Source organism: Bactrocera oleae, chromosome 2, assembly GCF_042242935.1.
Source record: "Bactrocera oleae isolate idBacOlea1 chromosome 2, idBacOlea1, whole genome shotgun sequence".
Lineage (NCBI taxonomy): Eukaryota > Metazoa > Arthropoda > Insecta > Diptera > Tephritidae > Bactrocera > Bactrocera oleae.
Genome location: NC_091536.1, coordinates 70847112 through 70871578, shown reverse-complemented (window position 1 = coordinate 70871578; position 24467 = coordinate 70847112). Strand labels below are relative to the sequence as shown.

At 33.9% G+C, this 24467-nt stretch overlaps 1 protein-coding gene across 2 annotated transcripts in view; it reads right to left on the bottom strand.

Annotated features, from left to right (window-relative positions):
* The window catches only part of Hmgcr (HMG coenzyme A reductase), a 47731-nt gene that overhangs the window by 3801 nt on the left and 19463 nt on the right, over window positions 1-24467 (bottom strand). The window contains exons 2-5 of one of the 2 annotated variants that reach the window (XM_070105602.1): window positions 24036-24084; window positions 5410-6319; window positions 758-845; window positions 89-664 (exon numbers count right to left, since the gene is read on the bottom strand). In XM_070105602.1, coding sequence (XP_069961703.1) covers window positions 89-664; window positions 758-845; window positions 5410-5746 — 1001 coding nt within the window. In that variant the 5' untranslated portion in view covers window positions 5747-6319; window positions 24036-24084. The remainder of the gene's footprint in view (window positions 1-88; window positions 665-757; window positions 846-5409; window positions 6320-24035; window positions 24085-24467) is intronic. The other variant, XM_036368121.2, reaches the window with a different exon arrangement.

Below are 24467 nucleotides of genomic sequence, written 5' to 3'. Positions count from 1 at the left end.
CAAAACCGGCGGAAGCAGTGAAAAATGTAAAGAAAATGATGTACAATCTAGTTTTGATATTATACCAGCAACAAAAGTGGTTACTCACTTGATGATCATATCCGCAATTTCACCCGACTCCGTGCGACTGCTGTTCGCATTCAAATTCAATTGCGGCGTCAATTTCTTATCCACCGTCTCATATTCACTGTTCGAAAAGACGATGCGACTGTAGATGTGCACAACCATCAGACCGGTGGTCATTATGATTTTCACGCGTTGCACTACCGGATTCGTCTTCTGCTCCTCATCGTTCAGCGCCTTCAGTAGTATGGAGTCTTTGGCCTTAGCGCGCACTAACGACATGTCCATACCGTTGCGTGACAAGTCGAGTATCAGCGACAAACAGGCTGGATAGAAGGTCATAAAGACTACATAATTCACTATCACCGACATAACGGCGAATGTGCACAGCACCTCGAGCCGCTGCACGCCCGACAGCGTTCCCACACCAATTACAAGCGTCTCCACAATAGTATCTAAGGTTATGGCCGGTCCCAGCAATTCTAAGCCACGCGCTATGTTATTCGTCACTTCGGCCTGATTCGTGCCGAAGAGCGCCAATTGCGCGAGTGTGCCAGAATTTGTGAGATCAATAACCAGTAGCATAAAAAAGAGTGCATCTCTGGGAGAAATAGGAGGAGATGTAATTCGATAAGTTATTAATTCAATCACTAATATTAATTTACATTGTATAGTTCATTATTGGTTTACTCACTTTAAATCAGACATATCACTGCCAAGGAACTTTATTATTGTCGTCGTAAAGATAAAACTAGAGAAGATCGTAAATAGTCCAGCGATTCCTGTGAAGTAAAATTTATTATAAATGACTTAATTCATTTAATGGTCGGCGTACGCTGAATGCGAAATGTGAATGCAAATACTACCTAGAGGTAACACATATTTGTTATATCATGAATGCACATTAGGGTGTTCCAAAAGAATGTTTTATGACAAGCACCAAGTATAAGTAAGCCAGTGATTTCAAGTGACAATGGGGACGAAATAACCAAAAAAATACTACCAAGTAATTTGGATGACTGGCACTCTATTGATATCAAAGAAAAGTGTTGGAGATATCGTGCCTGAAAATTTTGGTATTCGATGAAAATGGTATTGGGCTTCCAATTGTTTCCGCGTCTACAATATTCTGCGGATATAGCCATGCGATTTTTTCCTATTCGAATGGTGTATTGCTTCACTAGTAAAATCGAATTTTGTCAAAAAAAAAGAAAAAAACGGTACGAATATTTTAGTCTGTCCGTTAAATCATTCGAAACGAATATGTGAAAATTTCTTCCAGTGGATAATGTACACATAACTTAAATACCTACAAAGGATTTTTATTAGAGCTAACTCTTGAGAAACGGAAAGAATCTGTCTTAATTTAAAACTTTTTACTCTCTTTTTAAGATGCGATATAAAATCGCAAATTACCGTTTTGTATCTTAACTTAGTACTTAGTTATGCCACTTTATAGATTTTCGTTTAATAGCGTTTTGTGGGCAAGGCAATGGTCCATCTGCAATACCAACCTAACTTGGCTGCCTAGGAATATGTGTACCAAGTTTCATCACAATATTTAAATTTTCACTCAAGTTATCGCTTGCACGGACGGACGAAGAGAGTCACTCGGAATTCAACTCGTCACTTCATCCTGATCATTTATATTATATATATAAAACCCTATATCTAACTCGATTATTTTTAGGTAATGCAAATAACCGTTAGGTGAACAAAACTATTATTACCAGCAACATGTAGCAATAGTATAAAAATTGCATTAAATTATGGATTGCCCTCATGTCACACACACATATTTGGTACACCATACGATTAACCATAAATCAGCTGAAAGCTTCTATTGTTATGTGCTGTCACCGTGTTTAGGAAAGATATAAAACAACGTACGTAACGTACACATATTTACGTATATATGTATATACATATATAAATTTGTACGTGCCTACGTAAGAATAATTTAAAATTTTATAATGTTTTAATATGTAGAGTATGTTTAGCATACACCTTTACATATACCTACACGCTAAAAGTCATTTGGCCAATACTGTATGTATGTACAATACATACATACATATGTGCGTACGGGATTTTTGCCCCTGCTGTTGCTTTGTGCAAACCGATTTTATGTTTTTGTATCGTGCAGAAGCTCTTCCGACGCTGCAGCGCTATTGACTACAGTAGCAGAGCCAAAGGCGAATGTTAATTGCATTGACAGCTCAACAGTTTGACGAGCACTAAATGACATTGTTAATTCTTTCATTTCAATGCAGCAGTAAAGTAATTTTAGAGATCATTAAAACACGAGCGCGAACATTAAACGGCCTTCGGTGTGAAGTTTACAGCAAATTTAGTGGATATTTATGCTGACTGGTGAGCTGCTGTGCGCACTTTTAAAAATGTCGTTTCACTAAAATACTCCACTTTTGGTGGCAATAAAACGACGCAAGTGAACACGCCTTACACACAAGCGCACACACACAGGTACAAACATCTAGAAACACACGAACATTTAGCGTAATGCACGTAACTGCAATTAATTTGATTTGCGATTTTGCTATTAAACATACATACATGATTGTACATACATACGCTATTAGCCGCAATAGTAGATGCACATATGTGTACTTATATGTATTGTACATAAGTATGTATGTTTGTGTGTGTTAACCGTGGTTTAAGCATGGACATTGAAATGGTAAATGGAGTAAGGTTTTCTTGCCGTTATCCAAATGATTAATTTATGTGAATAAACAAAAATTTAGAAAATTTTCTAACAAGTGTTACGGCTCTAAAATACACGAATACATATGAGCACACATGCATATACAGTTATGCTCGAAGAACTGTAGATTCAATGCATTTGTTTGGGATGTGCCACAAGCCGGGAAATCAAGCTTCATTTACAGAGGTTTCACGGTCTCCGTGGCTAAATAATTTCACTTTTGGCTCAATATAAAGCATAAATCTAGCAAAACTCCTCAACGATGACATCATATTTTATGTTTAAACATCTATTTGCGTTTAAGATAATGTTAGCTTATTCTATTAGCATTAACTCACTTGCACTTGTAATTTGCGAAAGCAATAGCTACAACAAACATTTCGGTTTCTAAGCGCGGCCAGCAAATGGTATGTATTGGTAATACAGACATATGAAAATGAATTAATATGTTCATATGTATGGAGTCTTATTGGTATGATTACCAACAAGTAGTCGCCGATTGAACATCGAAACTAAAAATCCGAGTTCAAAACTAATTATCGCGTGTAAAGCTCAAGCGAAACGGCAAATTCCAAATAAATATTGTTTCGCTGTTTACGTTGAAGGTTACCATCAGATAGCCATAGGCAAGCTAATGCCTGCGTGTGCATCCGTTCGTCTATATACTCTTCAATCAGTCAGTCAGTAGTGCAAATTTTACACCTCAATCATGAATTTCGAGGCCAATGCTCAATCGCTCAACGTTGATGGTCACCAACAAGTAATAAAAAAATATTACTATGCTAAAATTATTGTGAAACTACGCATGTGCGTCGATATTTAATAACTGCAACCTTACCATTGTCAGCGAAGCATTGAACTGTGATTACCCCCCAATTTAGGTGAATAAGAGCACAATCGTTTTAAGGGCACTTTAAGAGTCATTCAAGCATGCGCTTTTTTGTCAATGCTTTCAAAAGTCCGGGTAAACAAATGAGTAAACTCGTTGGTGGTCATTATTTTGGTCAATAACCAATAAAGCAAATACTAATAACGAATGAGATACGTACTCTATATGCACTATATATATATACATATATATATATATATGTGTTTATGTGACATATATATATGTATAGTGCATTTTGATCTGTAGCACGTGTTTTTAGCATAACGGAATACACATTTCGTGATAGTGTTAAGTGATACCTTTTAAAAAAATGTGGAAAACGGTTGGCCTCAAGGGCCATCCCTGCAACTTCCCTCTAATTTCAAATTTCGCTTTTTTCACTGCTTTTGAGCTCTTCGAAATTTTTCGTTTTCGATATCTAGCAAGTAAATCAACCGATTTCGACCCGGTTTGCGGCAAAGATGTGTTTCTTCAAGGTTTAGAACTGATTAGTTTTTGGTGTCGATCGGTCAAGTCGTTTGGAAAAAATTCGAAAAAAACGATTTTTCAAAATTTTTATTTTTGAGATTTCTCGAAATCTACTGGTCCGATTGGGTCCAAACTTACACGAAATTCAAGTGCAATGAAACCCTTTGGAATGCCGTTAAGTTTATTCAAATCGGTTGAGCAGTTTAATAGTTATAAGAGGGTCACATACATCCACACACACACACATACATCCACACATACATACAGACATACGGACATCATCGTAGAAATGTTCGGGGAAGCTTCCTCGACCCTCAGAACGTCGAGATCTGTTGAGAACTCGATTTTTGCAAAATGGGGTGAAACCAATATCTTCCCGATTTTTAGAAAATTTTCCATTTTCTTAGCGGGAAGTTAAAAAAAGTTAAATGCTACAATACAAATCTAATCGTATGTAGGTTAAATATCTAATACTTTTTAATGACGTATACGTAGAAGTTATTAATAAGAATTTAATAAAGCTATTTTTATTAATTAAGTTTTTTATTAATTCTGCTTTAACTTTTACCTAAATTAATTTTAAAATCGTCGCCGGAGCGTTAAAAGCGGCTATGGTCATGCTCGCAATATGTAAACTTTTTCACACCGCCGCAAAGGGAATATCTTTTGACATCGTGTGAGATAACAGCGATACTTTTAGTATGCAAAAGCTTAAGCTCTTCGATTTGGCCCTTACTGTACGCTATGTTCGAGCATTCCTATAAGAGAGTTTAGGGATACCTCATTAAAGCTTGCTTGCTATTCTATCTTCACTTGAGAAAAGCCAGTCTAATTGCTTTATAGCAGCTTTTTGTCCGATTCGTGACTCTCTTGCGTGGCTATTTTTGGTAATATAAGGTCATTTAAAAGAGTTTAGGAGAAAATTTATTGGTTGTGCATAATTTTATTTGATAACTGGTTCGATCTCGAGTTTAATTTTACTTCAAAGAATTTGTAGCTTCTGTTTGCCTATCTAACCTAATATCATTGACCTGGGACAGTTTTAACCACGACTGTAAAAGGAAAAGCTGCACTGACATACATGTATGATGACTAGATAATATCTTTTTCTATCGGTTATAAAATACTTTTATAAATAAAATAAAAATTTGAGTTTTTAATAAAGTAAACAAAAACTTTCCCTAAATCAATGGTTTGTTTTCAATGCAAGTGTTCCTTAACATAAAACTTACGTATGACCGTACATATTCGTGTAGGTACTCACCTAGAATGTATTTGGAACCGAGCTTATGCAGGCTGCAAAACTGGTAGTAGCAATAAAGCACTGCCGTGCAGCGTACAATCGTCATCAGTATCACGTCGGCGGCATTGTACTCGGCTTCCAGACCGTCACACGACTGACTCCAACCGTGACAGGGACGATGTCGACTGGATGTTGCCGATGACGCGGCCATTGAGGCAACGCCAGCGCCGACGCCGCCACCACCGGCTTGCTTGTCAACTGTCAGCATGCATGCCGTCAGCGTGAGTAGCGCCACAATAACCTCCCACGGATGGGAAGCACAAAATTCACCGTGTGCACGAAATAGACGTCCTATCATTTTGGCGACGAATCTCCGGTTTAAGCACAATTTTGGCGGCGATGTGCGAAATGTATAGTCTGAATAGAAATTCCTGAAGTTGAGACTCGTTGCTCTTGTTGTTGTTGTTGCCGTCGTAATTTGCAATCACAATTTCGCTGCAACAATGCGTATTGTATTTACCGCTGACAGTAAAAGCAATAACAACAAATTCCAATAAAAGTAAAGCGCCAGGTAAGGTAAATATGCGTTACAGCGATTACGGAGGCGTGGTAGGAAATTGTTGAAACAACAACAAATTATCCCTATTGATAAATAAATATTTTAGTTTTAGTTGTCAGTCAATCACATTCGTTGCCTCTAATGGATTAGCGCAGCTGTTGCAACGTTCCACATGTGTGCCTATGTCTGTATGTGTGTAGAGGCGAGGTGTGGAGCGCGAGTGCGATGGTTGTTGGTGTGCAATTTCAAGTGTCAGCGTATTTACGATTCGTTTTTCGCAAGCAAGTGATATTCTGCCGCACTTTTCACCAATATCTGTTTAATATTGTTAATATTTTGATTTTATAGCTCCAATTTTCAGTCAACGAAGATCTGCAAAAAGATAAAAATAATATATTTATTAGTTTAGCAAACGGTTATGAGCAATATTTTATACATGATTCTATTAGATACAAAAGGTAAATTTTTATATTTATTTGCATAAATTTGCATGCGTGTATATACATATATGAACACATATAGAAATAGTGTTGGTGTGTATGAAAAAGTTTCGATTGGAACAGATTCTATAAAAGACTGATAAGTAATGCAATAATTTATATTTCGAGACTATCCTATTGGCTGTGGTCTAGCATTTTTTACCATACATTTTAGATACCACAAAAAAATCGATTTTAAGTAATCCGCTTTTTAATACTGTTAAGAACTATATGTTTTTGTTAGGAACACTTGTTTTTAAAATTTTTAAGGAGCAAAACTGAAAAACAACCAAAAATGTTTGCGCATATATTTGAAAAAGATGCGAAAATTTGGAATAATTCAATAAAAATTTCCAAAAATAGTTATAATTTTATAAAAGATCAACATGTATGAAAAAATAGGGTGATCAATTTCAAGATTACCTACATAAAAAAAAATAAAGATAATTTAAATTTAATGTGGCATGTTTATTGTAAATTGAAAGAACATTCTTAGGCTTTTATTTTTTGAAGATTATCTCTTTCAGATGTTAGCCGCGGATATGTCCCCGATAGTCCATCCGTAGAGTCCAATTTTTGATGACTCGTTCGAGCATTTCGACTGGTAACTGGCGAATGACACACGGGATGTTTTGCTTCAAGACCTGAATCGAAGCGGAATTGTCCGCAAGATTTTAGACTTTACATATCCCCTTAGGAAAAAGTCTAACAGTGTGATATCACACGATCTTGGTAGCCAATCGCCCAAAAAGTGAAGCTCTTGAATCTCTTCAGTCCCAAATGCGGCAATTTTACTTGTTTACATACCCATTGAGTCAGAAATGGGCTTCATCGCTGACCGAATTTGGCTCGAAAACGTCGGTTCTTTTTGGAGCTTCTCAAGAGCCCATAGATCGAAGCGATGTCGCTTGGGAAAATCTCGACGTAAAATGCGCCAAGTCGTTCCATACGTCAGTCAGAGTTGCTGCGAACGGCGCCGAATCGACTCTCCACGGTCTTCGTGTACACTCTCAGCTACGGCAGCTATATTCTTTACTGCTTGCTGGACGTGGTCTATTCGGTCGAATATTATTCAATAATGAATGCTGGGTCTCAAGATGAGAGTATTACGAATAATTATACGCTCAGTAGGCCGATTATATTGACCATAAGTTGAGCGAAGCGCGCGAAACACATTGTTCACACAACGTAAATTTTCGTGATAAAGTCGAAAGTTGGTTATGGCATAGGTCTTTCCATGATAAAATACCAAACAATACTAAATAAAAATAACATGACAGCTTGACACGACTTATGCGTAATCTGTCAAAAAAATCTATTGAAAAAATTATCTCTACTTGGGTCACCCGTTATTATCAAAAACTTTGTTAAAAATAAATTAGGAAAAAAATTAAAAACTCACTCTGGATGGCCTGTACGAGTAAATGTACATATGTATGTATATACTCAGTTTAAATACGGACCAAAAAAGTGGATATTAAAAGTAATCCATTTACCATTGCTACTGCAAGATTGAAATAAAGCCACATTAATTTGTATGTATGTACGTGTGCATGTATGAATCTGTGTATATGCGAATTAAACTCTGCGATTTTTTCCAACAGTCGAAGCTCCCAACTACTCAAATAATGATAATTAAAAGTGATTGTGACAATATTGACGGTGCTACAAGAGTTCACTAACCCAAAATGCATCACTTATGCCACCACAAGGACAACGGAAACTGACTATCGAAAAATGAAAACTTATAACACCGTGTAACAGACGGCAGCCGCAGCATATAACATTGTATCGCAATTGATATAGTTTATCGATCATCGCTTGACATCGTTTCATTATATTTGTGCATGTATGTAAGAATGTGTGTGCGCTTATTATTATTCACACTTGCGACCCTTTTGTGTCGACTGCAACGGCAACGAAGGCGATTTACTGGAACGATTGGTGGCTGGTGGCATTATTCGTTGCCAATTACAAGTGGCCAATGGCCAAGATAGCCCAGATGGACAAGATGCTGTTGAAATGGCTTGGCAAGCACATTTTATTGTAAGCGGCTTGACTTGTGAGCCAGATAGAGGGCCGAACCTAGACTTTGTAGTGGAATGTGAAAGAATGCAAAATTATCAATATCAACTTGGGCAACTTGAGCTGCTAAGATAACAATAGCGCGGAAACAAAAGAAAAAGTGTAACGGGAATAAAGCGGCAATTCGTTGCTACCGATTATGGTTGCATGGCAATAAGTAAGGCGCTTAAAGCAATTGACTTTGCGACATTGCAGGATTAAATTGACTACAGTAAAAGCGCATACATATGCACAGACGAATATACAGATCGTGTTGCCAGATTGAACGGACAGCGAATTAGGTGAGTGGATTTATTTTCACTGGTTTTTGTGGGAATCAAGCACTAAATTACCACTTAATAACATAATTTCTAGTAGCTAACAGTGAGAAGGATGAGGAGAGAAAAATGCATTTTGCTGACAGTGTTTCGTTTTCTATAGTATAAGCTGTCTTTGATTCGCCGAGCGTTAGAGAGTAGCCAAAATATACGACATGTTCAAACAAACAGGCAGCACTTGTGGTGCAACCCTGCACAGCATTAAAGATAGCGGTTATACCAATTTAATGAAGTAACCGCTCTCTTGTACGAATTCAACTCGAATGCTTTTAAATGCATTTTTTTTATAAGAGAACAGCGAGTAAAGATAGCTAGCAGCGAAATGGCGAATCAAAGACAGCTTTAATTGTCGTGCTGGCCTTTTGTGGTGACTTTATCAAAGTTTCAGACAATTTAGATTACAACAATTATTACAATTATCAAATCAAAATCAAATTAAATATCAATAAGAGAATCAACATTAACTTTCATACTTAAGCGCGCGTTCTTTTGCCACTCGCTTACAAGAGAGAGAGTTCATCTGTAATGTAATATCGGCGCAGAAATTATGGTATTGCAAATATACGGGGTGTGTTCAAAAAATAACGAGAATTTTCGTTTTTAGTAAAAAAAAATATTTACACATTTGTCTACATTAATGCTGTCGACCTCTAAATAGTCCCCCTTCGCTATTTTGCACTTATATATGCCAGCGCTTTTTCGTCGAAACTCTTTAACTTTTTAAGCGATGCGCTTTTAATGTCATCTATGCTTCTAAAACGCGACCCTTTAAGGTTCTCTTTAATTTTGGCTACATTATTGTTTGACAATTGTACTCTCCGAACTCGTGAAATTTTAATTTTAAAATTCACGTCGAGCACACCTCGTATTTATATAATTATACACATACGTCGTCAGCAGTAATGTCGCTATTGAAATATTTCTTTCAAATGTTTTGTCACACCCATATTTCAGCATTTAAGCGCTTTCATATAACCGTATTCACAAATATTTTTATGTGCCACACATGCGCATCTACACATGATTTAATCATTATTGATATCGCAGCGATTTATTTCAAGTGAAGCACCTACTCAATGCACTATCGCATAACTACCCTGCAGAAAACATTCAACTAGGCACGAAAGGACTAGTTCCTAACCAGTAATTTATGTTTAAAATCGAACTAGTTAGTATAATACCAGATCTTTGCCTATTTTTGGAACAGCATATTGGCAGTTCTCAAATAGATAACATGAACGACTTGAAAGGCTTCGGTATCAAAATTGTTCCTAAGGATATACATATGTAAAGAAAACTAGATAAGTTTCTTATCTTCTTTGAAATAGTTGACGTATTGCTGTTTAAAATGTGGCAATTGAGACGACTTGTATGACACGTAAAAATATCGGTAAATAGTGTTGAAAAAATTTAATCACTTGACTAGTAGATTTTGTAGGTTGTACTAGTTATAAGGCAGTTCAGAAGTAGTTGATGACTTCGCTGCATAGTATCTACATATAATTTTGCGTATACATATATTCAGTATATAGTATTTACCAATGTAACTCAAATGGTTGTAGGTATGTTTGTGTGTCGATTGCATTGGGCCTTTCGCAGCGACCCAACTACAACGTGACTAGGATCTCTAAACACCGCACAATGACGGTATCGTTGTGAAAAATCAACAACAAATATTATTTAAATACGAGCGACAACAACATATAAGTTATGAAAGAGTTACAGCCAGCGAAAGCGAATTATAGTAAAAGGATTGACAGCCGCAACGACACAAATTTAATAATAAATCAGTGAAGCAAATATCAAACGACCGCTTATGAGTGAAGCAGAAAGTGCTGGCATATACAAACATGGCAAATATTGTGTGTATGTGTGTGTGTGTATATATTATATATAGGTGTGCTATTTGGTGCATTTACAGTATTCATGGTATTCATTGTGTGGTTCGCATATCGGTTGGTGTTAACCACTCACGCAAGGATTCCCACCAGTAGTGCTGCAAGTTATGAGCGCTCAGGCCATCCATAGATTGTGTAATGGGAAGGTGTTCCTGTTTATTCCATTTATTTATGAATAACAAAATATTTCAGCCAATTTATGCATTACCTACATACTTACATAGTACCCCGTACTCATATTTCGTCAAATCATTTGAAATCGGATCTTCGCTTTATGAAGCACAAAAAACCTATTAACAGCATATTTTCCATCGATTGTTTAAACTGGAAAATGAATGATACGAGGGTTGCTCTTTGTCTTATCAGTGCTAAACGACTTTTTTTGGTTATCAAAATATTCTTCATGATAAACTACTTGTATATACATACTTGTATATGCCGTTGCATTCCTTTCACCAGTTTTCGAAATTGTCTTTGTGCTCTCTATCTAGCCTTTATGGTGAAAGATGATTCCTTTGTATTCTTTGCGAGTTTTATCAAACAAGAACAAAGTACAATAAGATTTGGAATTACCGTTTTACATTGCTCTACGTTAATGTAATTATAGCGAAATTATCAAGGAACATTCGTTAGACTTAACTTTTCTGGGCACATTCGAATATTGTTTAGTTCCAAAACTGCTTAATTTTTAAGATACGTGACAAGACGATATCGATCATTCAGTTCGTGTGCAGTAAAGATTATGATTTGTACAAAAAATAATTGTTGATGATCGCCACGGACTTATATGCCCTGACTAACAGAAAACTTATAGTGAAAAATTTTAATTTTAAAATTTATGAAATTTATTCGTTATAAAAAAACTTCCTTGTACAGAAGTTCGTACATCCAAAAACACATATGTACATACTTATATACACAACATTTTATATATAATTCAAATTATAAAAGTGACATTTGCGATCAGGGAAAATTTAAGACAACTGTACAACTAATCAAAGCCTGCGCTGGATTAGCAATCAATTAGTGTACTAATAATCAAAATAAATACGTTTTTGAAAATTAATTCAGAAATGAAAGCACTTAACTTTATTTTTATTGTTATGCGAATGTAAACAAATTGGAGGCGGTAAATGGAACAGATGTATGCAGCATTTGCATAGAACTTAAAACAAATAAAGCACTTGCCAATTTGAAAAACACACGCACAAGTTCGAGTTCTGTTTAAAAAATAAGTAAAGTTTTTCAAGGAATTGATCATTAATTTTACTTACATATGTACATATGTGCATATATTATATAAAAAATTATATAATTATGAAGCGCAATAATGATATGACCCGTTTAGTTTATGGTTTTGGTGAATATAATTAAAAGTCGTGTGTGTCGGAACACAAGTTCATTTTCATTTATATTATTTATTTATTATTGCTAGGTTATTAGGTGCCAAGATCTGGTTCGATCTGGAAATAAAACACATGTAGTATGTTAGTTAATTATAAGCGCATGTAAATGTGTTTAATTGTAATGGCAAAGAGAGGCTTCTCTTTCAAGGCACACATGAACATACATATGTATGTATGTTCCAAAAGAATTGCTATGGCTTGGCAAGAGGCTGTGAGAAACAATTAAATTATGAGGTTTGGTAGTGATTCTTTTATTTCGTTTGTTTTGATGAAGTGTCAGTTGCAAAACATAATTAATCTAGCTAAAAATTAAATTGGGTTACACCCTTGTTAGAGGATTAGATGAGTTTCCGAAGCTATAATACCATTCACAAATACAAAGTATCCTTACAAGAACTTGATTCCGATTTAATTTCGTGAATATACCTCGTCAAATAAAAAAGTTTTCCACGCAAGCACTTTATTCCGATCGTTCAGTAAATATGGCAGCTATATGCTATAGTCATCCGATCTATACAATTTCTTCGGAGATTACATTGTTGCTTTGGAACTAACTCATGCCAAATTTCGTAAAGATATTACGTCAAATGAAAGAGTTGTCCATACAAACACTTGATTCCGATTGTTCAGTTTGTATGACAGCTATATTCTATAGTGGTTCGATATCGGCCGTTCCGACAAATGAGCAGCTTCTTAGTGAGAAAAGGACAGGTGCAAGACTTCAGATCAATAGCTTAAAAACTGAGGGATTAGTTCGCGTATATACAGACGGACGGACGGACAGGGCTAAATCAAATCAGCCCATATTCTAATCATTTATATATGTATATATTTTATAGGGTCTACAACGTTAACTTCTGGGTATTACAAACTTCGTGGCAAATTTAATATACCCTGTTAAGGGTATAATAAACTGATATTGTTGATAAAGTGGTATAAAAACTAAATCTTTTCAGGGTAGTCTTCTGCATGAAGTAACATAATCACATAACAATAAGTTAGATAACTAAATTATAGTTTTCGTTCATAACGTTCATATCTCAGTTAATATACATATTTATGGTAAAAAAATGTAAATACGGTTCCGATTCTATGGCTGCTTCGCGCCTAGAATTACAGGGAGACATCAAACTGGCGGAAAAATATTAATTCACAACTACAAATTTCAGACGCGTCATACACCTGTAATAAAATAATCCTAAATAGTCCAGACTCAAGTGAAATAAAAAATAATTTATTATGCCGTTATATTAGTTGAATTCAAGGATGTCATATAAAACAGAAAAAAAATATTCTATATTTGTTGTTGAGACTGTTGCTTGTATGTAAATATGCACATACATATGTATTTGTATATAAATTATTAGTTTGGGAAACACTGTCCTTAAAAATGAAGTAAAAATTAGCAAGTTCCTCGCAGTTTTATGAATGGTTGGTAGGTTCACGAAAACATTTCCTCTTGTAATTGTCGAATTCCAACGCTTAAACTGTAGGAATTACGAATGCGAGATAAAGAATTGTTTTGTTTATGTACATATGTATATAATAACTTATTTAAATATACATACATACCAATGTGGACATTTATGTGTGTACTAAAACCGAAATGAAATTGGCAAAAAATAATGTGACTTCGAAGAAAAGCATTTAAGCTATATTATGTGACAACAATTTCGAAGACAATTGGGCGCATGATTGTCTGTTGTCAAACGAGTCACCAGCAATTACTACAAAAGAAAAACAAAAAGAAGGGAAAAACATCGACAAACTTATCGTGAGTTGAATGCATACGATTTTCAACGGCGCGAGTCTTTTTCATCATGCGGCTTTGTCAATGAGTAATCAACTTTTAGAGTGAAATGCTTTCCATTTTTGAAAATTCTGCAGAATCTACAAATAGCAAGCGCCCGTGCTGTATGCATAAAAATATACTTTGTATATCTATATGCATGTACATAGCCATTAATAAAATAAATCTGCAGGCATATGTACATATGTATGTATGTAAATGCTCGCAAGTGTGACGGAGCATACAAATTGGGAATTTTGCTTGCGATTAGTGCTATGATTACAATGACGATATAAATCAATTGACCAATAACGTAGTGTAAAACTTGAGTACACTACTGCGATATTATATGGTATATGCTAATAAACAAATTGAAATCAAAACATGAGAATAATAGGTATCAACAAATGCGATTCGTGAATACCTACTTATGTAGCTGTTATTCTGTGCGATAAACCAAAAGTGTTGCGTGCTCCTAAGCAATAACAATTTTTGTTTCATTAAAAATAAATAAATAACGAAAAAGTGTTCAAATATAATATACTAAGTTATTAAGTTTCAAATAAAATTATATTTTTAGTTAATTTTCATTTTTATTTAGGCATTTTTAAATATTTCGAAATATGCATGAACTGGCGAAACACGTACAATAGAGCTTTTAAGAGGAACAAGCATGGAATTAAGTGAAAATTTCTTTTCATAATTAATTTTTTTAATCATATTTTTATTGCCCTCAATTTTTATGTAAATATGTATATTAATATAATTAATTTTAATTAAAAGTTTTGAATTTATTAAAGAAATAAAAATTATATTATTTATTGCGCAAAAGAATTTTTCACTTATGATAGATTTACAGTCATAACTGACAATTTTCAGCTATGATGGATTTATGGTCAGCAATAACTCAGAAAAAGGCATGAGAGTGAGCAGTATAGATATATAGTGAATACACACACCGAATACACATGTGTTTTACATACGCACAAAAAAGTGCTTGGCAAGTCGGCCAATTGAATTTTTGTGAAGCATAATTGCTCCTTGGTACACTCATCCATATGTACTTATGTATATGTAGTACCCACATGTATATATTGTATTTAGGAAATTAAGAACATAAAATATCTGCAAACTTTAGCAATAGTCATCCGAATCATAAAACAAAGTAAACTAATACCGATGATGATGCTTTGGATGATTGGGAAAATCCCAATTTAAATTGTTCTAGGGAAACGCGCATACATGAATGTAGACCTAGCCTTTACGATCAACTCAAGCAGAGCAACGCTTTCTGGGTATTGCAATGAGCAGATCCGAAGTTTGTAAATATAAAGTGAGCTACGAGTTTATACATCTGTACATACAAACATTTATGTACATATATACTTGAACTTGATCTGGTGTCTTGGAACTGGCGAGAATTTACAGCGAATATTAGCAAGTCCAACGTCTATAAAGTGTCTGTCGATGCGAATATCGCAGCAAGACTGGTTTTAATTTCGATAATTCTTGTGCTCGCACAGACGGTAACAACAAGTTCCATTAGGGAATCCCACAGCAGGACAACGTGTGACAGTTTAAGTTGCAGTTTTCATTTTGTGTGCAAATTCTTGGGTGATTAATGTATGTTTTCGTTTTAACGGCAATAAATTTTCATACATATGCAATGCACAGATGTACATACATATGCATGTATGTTTGAATGTGTGTAAGTTTTATGTTCCGGCTCATTTACTAATAACTAAACACAGTGACGTTGCACAAAAGAATGTAAATAAAATGCAAATAAATGAAATAAAAAAATTTCTGAAACCAGAGGATGGCTAGACACTTGTTTTCAATTAAGATTCTTTAAATAAAAAAGTAGTCATGCAGTTTCTTTGCATGAAAAAAACTTTATCTATTTATTTTTGATTTTGCGGATTTAGTAGATTTGTGGCATTAAGTGAGGTTTAGTGACAGCCCACATCAAATATGCAAAGTTACATCTACTTTGTAAAGCTTCGGATAAGCGGAAACTTCCTATAAGTTGAAATCGGGAGCCAAAACCACCAATAAAATTATTGCTAGACTTATTTTTATGGTTTAATAACCTCTCGTTTTCGGACCTCTTTATTACGGACAAGCCAAATATTATACTGTATCACTATGAAAGTTCTATTCGTATTTTGGATACCTAGTTTTGTATACGAAACATTACCATTTCGAAGGGACCTTCTCACTGTTTTGAAAATGAATTGAACTTTATATGGAGGAATTGCACATATATGTACTTATATACATACATTTGTAAATAGATATGATTGAAAAACAGATAATAGAAATGATTTTCGTGTTAAGTACCGAGAACACTGTAAGGTACCAACTTAGCAACCAGCAGTCAGAGATAATTTCATTTAGATACTTACATACATATGTATACACATGTACATTGTACATATGTCTGATACAAGTACAAATCGACAAAGCGATCTTACTTTGCAACGACACGTTATAAATATGTGTAAGCAAAAATATACTTACATATGTACATATATGTATGTACATACATGCATGATATTTTCCCACTACACTTTGCTGTTATTTTAGTCAATACGTATGTATTGTATGTAAATGTGGAGTCAAAATATATACCATTGTAAATGCTTTCTTTATTGTTGTTGTGCCTTTTATTGTTCATCGATGAAAATTTTAAGTTAAGGTTGAGGTCAGACCACAACATCCGTCGCATTATTTGTTAAGCGTTCGCATTGAAATGTAAAAATGGTCATAAATGCAACTGTGCGAAAGGTGTATCAACACGCTCAACTGCTTCACATCTTTTGTACACACTTTTACATATGTACATATTTATTTGAACTTATAAATATGTTCATGTCTATCCATGGAACCGAAATATTGAACGAGCTAAAGAGAATTTAAAATAGCTACAAAGTATGGTATATGTACGTACAGGTTGGTTGAAAAGTTGCTGCGCTCGAAATTAAAAAATTAAGAAAGACGCCTTCCACGAAGGAGTTGTTTCAGGTTTCTGAAGAGGTAGTAGTAGCTGCTCAAGCTCAAGCAACTCGTACTTTAATTTATTGAATGAAAAAAATTCATCAGCCGGTGCGTTTTGAAAGTGAAGACTTCTTATACACTTTTAACAAGTGTTCATAAATTTAATTTGCTTTTAAACATTTTAAAACAAAGAATCTAATCACTTCGCGATATTAAAGTTTTTCCATAATAAAAAAATACTCTGACACGTCAACTTCAAATGGCTTGTAAACAAAGAATTATTTGACAGAATGACTTGTAACTTTGCATGTGTTTTCACGACAGATGTACCAACTTGAGAAAAAAAATTGGAGCTAGAAGTGGTGAGCACTACTCACTTTTCAACCAACCTGTACATACTAGTATTTCTTTTACACTAAAAAAAATAATATTGCTCTAGGAAAATAGGTTTGCTAAAATAAATGCATGTTTGTAGACATTTCACACCTTACTTTTTTGCCGTTGTTACTTATTAAAACGACAACGAAAGCCTTCACAACAATAATAACAACAAGTTTGGCTAAAAGCCTAATACGAAAATAATTACCAACAAAATTTGTTCCCTTGACAACAACAACTCATCACAATTGTGCAACCAGTGAATCTTTTATTCCAGTAAGCATAATATTGTGTTTCTTTGCACTATTATAGGTCACCTACACGCCCCTCACGCTGGACACATACACATATGTATGTATGTATATGAATTTGGTCTGTACTTAGCCGCACATCCGTATCCGTAAAACTGCTAGCGAGCGGACCAGTCACTAATGGATTTATAATATTCTAACAACAAATACACATATGATATTAATTTATATATACATATGCTTAGGTGCATTAGGCAGGGTCAAACTGTTCTAGTCAATAAAATGTCACTAAATAAATAGTGGAAATTTAGTACGTATTTGAACAATTCTTCAAAAAATTTCACAGCGGCTTTCTACAATGCTCTAATTATAAATCTGATGTGTTTCCATTCAACGTGAGAGTATTAATTGCGTTTAATTATTTATTGTTTTATCTAGCTAAAAATCCAAAACTGACTTACTATTATCAAATATTTGAGAAAAATTTGGTCAAGCAAAATTGAACCAAACTTATTTACATATCTACAACCATAATTTTGTTGCTCTTACTTTCCCTTAATATCTGTATATATTTGATTTGAAGATTTTCTACTTGGTTTATTCTTTGGCATTTATCGGTTTGGCCTGCCGTTAAACGCTTTGTTCAAATCTTGCAAATTTGTCGAAACAATTTTCGTCAAGGCAACGTTGTTGTTATGCAGAATAGGTCTATGTACTTTTGTATTTACATATTTGTTTATGTGCCTGTGCGTTAATAAGGCATTTATTTAAAGTACTTAGTTTGTATGGGGGGAAAAAATAAATTTCAGAATGTGATAATCGGGCGAAAAATATTTCATGGAAGTCTGTGTGCCAAATTATTTGTGTTAATTGACGAGAAATTACATAATATCAAAAAAATTCCATAATATTAACAGTAATAAATTGTTCAATGTTATTTATATATTATATAATATATCCACGTACAATGAAATGAGTAGCTCACTTTTTTATTTGGATTAATGTGTTTTAACATCTGTGGTGCAGAGGGGTATTAAATGGATTATGCTTTAGATTTTAGTTGTAATTCATTAACGTTTTGAACTTATGAAGATCACACCAAGTCACAACTATGAATAGGAAAAATGGCGTTGAGATTTAAATGAAAAAGTCTTTTTCAACAAGAATAATAAATTGATTTGGATTAAATATGTTCTTAAGTATACATACTTATGTACATATGTATATTATTTTCGGCATTATGCTCATTTCAGATAAACTTTCTTAGAAAGTATATAATCATACTGATTATATTACTTCTGTTTAAAATATCGATGTAATCGTAGGTACATAGCATACATACTTCATTTTGCTGGTTGTTGATGTTGTCAGAGTATTCGATGAGAATTTTGGTATTTCGGTACAATTTATATTTATACCCTGAATATTTAGATTGCCACGGAGTTTGCATGTTATATACATGTGTACATACTTGTATAAATGATCAGCGTGGCGAGAAGAGTCAATTTAGCCACGTCTGCCAGTCTGTATATACGCGTACTAGTCACACAGTTTCTGAGATATCTTTCTGATATTTCGCACATGTTCTTTTCTTTCCCAGAAGCGGCACATAAGTTTGTCGGGTCCGCCGATATCGGATGACTATAGGATATAGCTGTTATACAAACTGACCGATCAAAATCAAATCCGAAAAATAAATTGTTCCAATCAGACCACTAAAATACATACCTGCCATGCAAACTAACCGATCAAAATCATGATAAATAATCTTTTTTCTTTTTTAAGTAACCTTAATTCGAGTTGAAAGTTGTTTACTCGTATATCAAATAACGTGGCTAGAAAAAACTAGCAAACCGTTTTACGTTGTCGTTACGTATTATAGCTTCGGTTTAGCCGAAGTGAACGTTATTTTTTTATGTTGCTGTTTAGTCTTGGTAGTCGTTTGTTTGCTGATCAGCTTAACGGAACTCGAAAAAAATTAGCGAGTTTGAGATTTGACATTTTGGCACGTGTTCTTCTGCCGCCTCTGACAAGAGTACAAGGCTGGAGTGTTTGAGGTTTTGAGGAAATAAGTTTATTGCGTGAAAATATAAAATAAAAAAACATAAAATGTAGTTGAGTAAGTTGTTTTCAGTGTCTACATACATACATACATATGTACATCGTTCTTTATAAAATAGCATGGATCTTGCAGTTAAGTATTGGAGATTTACGCAGTTGAATGTGTCGAAAGTACTCAAATATGTTTAAGTAGCATTCATTGCCTGCAGAATATTTCGCCATTTAAACAATTATAAGATCTATGACGTATATACTTACATATGTTAATACATTTGCAATTTTTGAAGCACATTGGATTTGTTTACATTACAATACAATTCCAGAAATACAAATTTCAGCTTTTTCGTACCTTTTATAATATAATATTTTATTTTTAACTTAGAGGCCAAAAGCAATCACAAAAGTGGCCCAATGCAATAAATATTTATTCAAAAATTGTATTTTTTATGGGTGTTTATTTGATTTTACATCTGTATATACTCTAGTGACAGAAATACATACATTTGTATATACATATGTATATGATGTTAGTATGTATGAATTTTATGAGCTCTTCTTGGGAACGTAAAATTGTAACACAGAAGAGTAAAAGAGTAAATGAGCTGGCGTCGAAAGCGCTGGAATGGTGCGGGCACTGCGCTTACGAAGTCACATAAAATCTTGGAATGGCAAACAAGAGTATGAAGCACTCAAGCTGTATGCATGTATACTTAGGACTTTGAATATCAAACTGCATACAAACAATGCTTTCCGTGAAATATGAATTCACAAACATACTCACATACATACACACATTTAGATGCATTTAACCATTGAGCACACGCATATGCAAATGCATAGCAACATAACTTAAGCATTAAGCAAAAGAACACTCACTTGCTTAGCTCAAGTGATGCCGCACAAGTACGAATAAAAATGAAAGTGTTGAGCGCGCGTGTGTGCGCTTGTGTGAGTGGATGGGTGCTTCTAGCGATAAGTGCGTTGTACCACAAACATTGGGAAAAGTGGAAAAAAAAATATGAAAAAAGCAAAAGCAAAACTGAAGGCCCATCCACCGCTTGCAATCTTCGGCAAACATGGCATCACGTCATAGAAGATATAAAATTTTATCTCATTTAAAGGCGCACACTTTATTTTAGCTTATGTTTAGCTTAAATCGGTGAACGCATTTAGGCACGTCTGCCCAACATTCACGCAAACTTAAACAACGAAATTGAAAATTTATGCCGAATTTTATGAGTCACAATTTTATACCGAAGGAGGCAAGATTTTCTCTATTTTTGGGGAAAGTAAATAAAAGCTCAATTTTTTCCATCGATTTTTTAACTAAATAGAATTACATATGTATGTATGGTATATATGGTATACTTGTATATAAACAAATATATATAATTCGCATTAGTGTAACATTCGCTTATTTGTGAAAAACAAACAATTTCATTAGCACATCGCCTCGGTGGTATTTTCTAAGAAAGTGCAAAACTTCAATCGGAATGTAACAAATCAAATGTTTTCGTTAAAATTTTAGTGAGCTATTTTAAAAACGTGATTAATACGAAAATATGACTCAGTTATAAAAAAAGCTAGAAAACAAGATACTAATGTACATATGTATGTATATTCCTGTGTGAAAATTGTTCGTAATAAATTTTCTATGTTAAAAAAATATATATGGTAAAAAAGTTAAGGTAGTTATAAACTAGATCTTCTTATTAATGGGGACACGTCAAGGGGTAAAGAAAATGTGGAGCTCTAGAAATTTGAATAAACACTTTTTTACTTCACTTTAGGACGGAAGCTATGCGTAAGTATTATGAAGCACTCGAACAAACTATCGTAGTCTATATATTGTATAGGAAAACCAAACGTAAGTAGAGTAGCGGCGTTAATTTTGCTTAAAAATCGAAGAGAGCGCTTTAAAAAGTTCTCTGTCTAGTACTCACATATGTACATATACTATATACAAATGGGTCAATGATGGTGTAATTAGTATTGGAAGCACTTTTTCATATCACTCAGTAAATTTTAATATTTGTATTTTCTCGAAATTTCCACTGAATTTTTCTTACCAAGGTAAATATTTAAACGCGTGTAATTTCTTTCAGCAGCTTGCATTGCGCACTTGCCACATATGGATGTGTATATACCTGTGATTTATTTGTCTACACACACATACATACACACACGTACAATAGCACGTCAATGTTTCGCATGAAAGTTTGTTTGTATTGGCCTTTTGCATTAAAACATTCTTAGATCATTTTCCGCAAATTACTCAGAAAATACAAATAAAGAGTAGTGTTGTTGCCTTCCTCTTGGAAATCAAATTAATCGCCTACATTTAGGTAAACACTTTTCAAATTATTATTCAAAGTGCGTGATTAAGTGTGAATGAAATTAGCATTCGACAAAATTGCACACACAATTTCTATAAGTCAACATATTTGTGTGTTTGTATGCACATATGTACTCGTATACATAAGTATGTATTATTCGAAATATGTTTGTTTGCGTTTTTCGCTAGCTGCAGACAATTAGATCAGCTGGAAAAAGGCAAGCTGGGAGCTCACCTTCAATCTTGTGATAGACATAAACATACATACATACATAGCATATACATATTTATGTATGCATGCAAACAAGTAAATAAACGTGAGAAGATACCCAGCTGGAAGTCTGATCGCTAATCATAGTTGGAAGAAGAACCAACACTACGCCAGGACAACGCTTAAAGTAGAACTCATAAGGAGAAGTAAACCGCTGATCTTCGGAAAAGAGATTTCTTAGTAGAGGGTGTAATTGCTTACTTCTCCCAAATAATTATCTTTTGCTCTCGACGAGATAGAGTACAATCTTGTTAAGGGATCACTTGAAAACGTAAGGAAAAAATATCAATAGTAATTACTAAAATCTATTTAAAATTTCCATCTAACAATGGATCTGTTTAGGCATCAACTTCCAACAAGGGGCTTGCGACAACAACAGCAATTGGATAAAACATTATTATCGGCACAGCGGGTGCCTAGCGCCGTGTTGGGCCGCCGTTGGCGGGAGCTCTCTTGTGGTTAGTGGTGAGTGCGTCGGCTGTCAATAATGAATGCATTATCATACGGTACATATTGGCAATATCTTGAACACACGCCATGCCAAAATGGTTTCTCCTCATTTTTTTTTAGACTTCGTGGTTTAGGTTTATGTATTTTAAGCAAACTTGTTGTTGAAAAATATTCAACAATTTTCAATTTCTGTTTGTTTACATGTGTTTGAGTTTTTCTTTTCTTTGCCAAAAAACAATGTGAAAATAATCATACACTGGCGCGGGTTTCTCTGTATATGTATATGTATGTATGTGTGAATATGTGTGTGTGTGTGAATATGTTTGGATCGATAGAAAGCGGCTCTCCGGTGTTTCGAAATTGTAAATCGCGAAGAAATGTTATGTTTCTACAAATTGCTCACACATACAAACACACGCATATTAAATGCATAGTATATTTGTGGTTTGTGTATTTTTATTAGCTTCAAGTGAACGATAAATGTAATGCATTTCCATTGCGCCCACCCACAAATGGACAAATGTCAAGGACTTTTGAGCGATTCCATTGGAGCCATGGCCTAGAAATTGAATGCATTTACAGCGGATGCAGTTAGCTTATTTGTGCCATTTTGGTTTTTCTACCCATTTCGAAAGTGTAATATTCCGTGAGCGCAAGAAACTAAACTAAAATCTGCCATAAATATTGGCGAACAGGTGTGTGATTGTTAGGAAATACTTTCGCATTGGTATTTAATACATATTTTTGAACACAGGAATTTGGACTATTTTAAACAGCTGAAATCACTCTTTCGATGTTTTGAATTGATTGCTGCCATTTGGCTTACAATAATAATTTTTCAAAGTATGGATATACATTTGTATGTACATATGTAGTATAAGTATATGTATGTGTATCATAATTATATGTATTATTTATTATTAATTTTTAGTTTTGCTTTTTCCTCGAGAATTCTAGACGAGCACATATTTAAAAAATATTAATTTCTAAACCGATATCGCACCACTATAGCATATAGCTGTCACGCAAACTGATCAAGATAAATATATGTATATTTATATCCTTTTATGCTACACGCAATGCACCTGTGAAAGGTATTATAGCTTCGGGGCAGCCGAAGTTAACGTTTTTCCTTATTTTTAATAATTCATAAAATTTTCAAAACTAATGCAGAAAAGATTTGTTTATAAAATATTATTTTTCTTAAAAGTTATCAGTCAATAATTTTGGAAATTAAAAATAAATCGTGTTACAATAAACATTATTTTCATAATATAATAATTTATACCCATTAAATTAAAGTAAATCAAAGTCATAAACCATTAATTCGTTAATTTTTTCCTCTATTGAGTATATATTTGTACGTACCAAGCGCGTTGAGTTAAAAGTTTTGTTAAGTACTCCGTCTTTTATTTACCTGTAAAAGAGAAACGAAACATTAGTAAATAGGTGAGAAATAATTTAAATAGATATATGATGAAGAGAACTTGTGCTTTGTTTTTTAATTTTAAAATTTAGAAAAAACAGTATTGTACTTTTTTAGTATTATAGATGCATAAAATTTTTTTAAATCAATTTATATTTAATATATTATAGTACAAGTGTCTTCTCTTTGCACATAAACATCAACGCCATAATCGCTTATGGTTTGTACTAATTATCAAATTAGTTAAAACTTTTTCATATGATTGCAGGGCAGATTTTTACATATACATATGTATGCATACATACATATATATTTATAGAAGTACAATATTATTTTGACCAAAATTAACAAAAGCACCGCTTTCTTGTAAACTT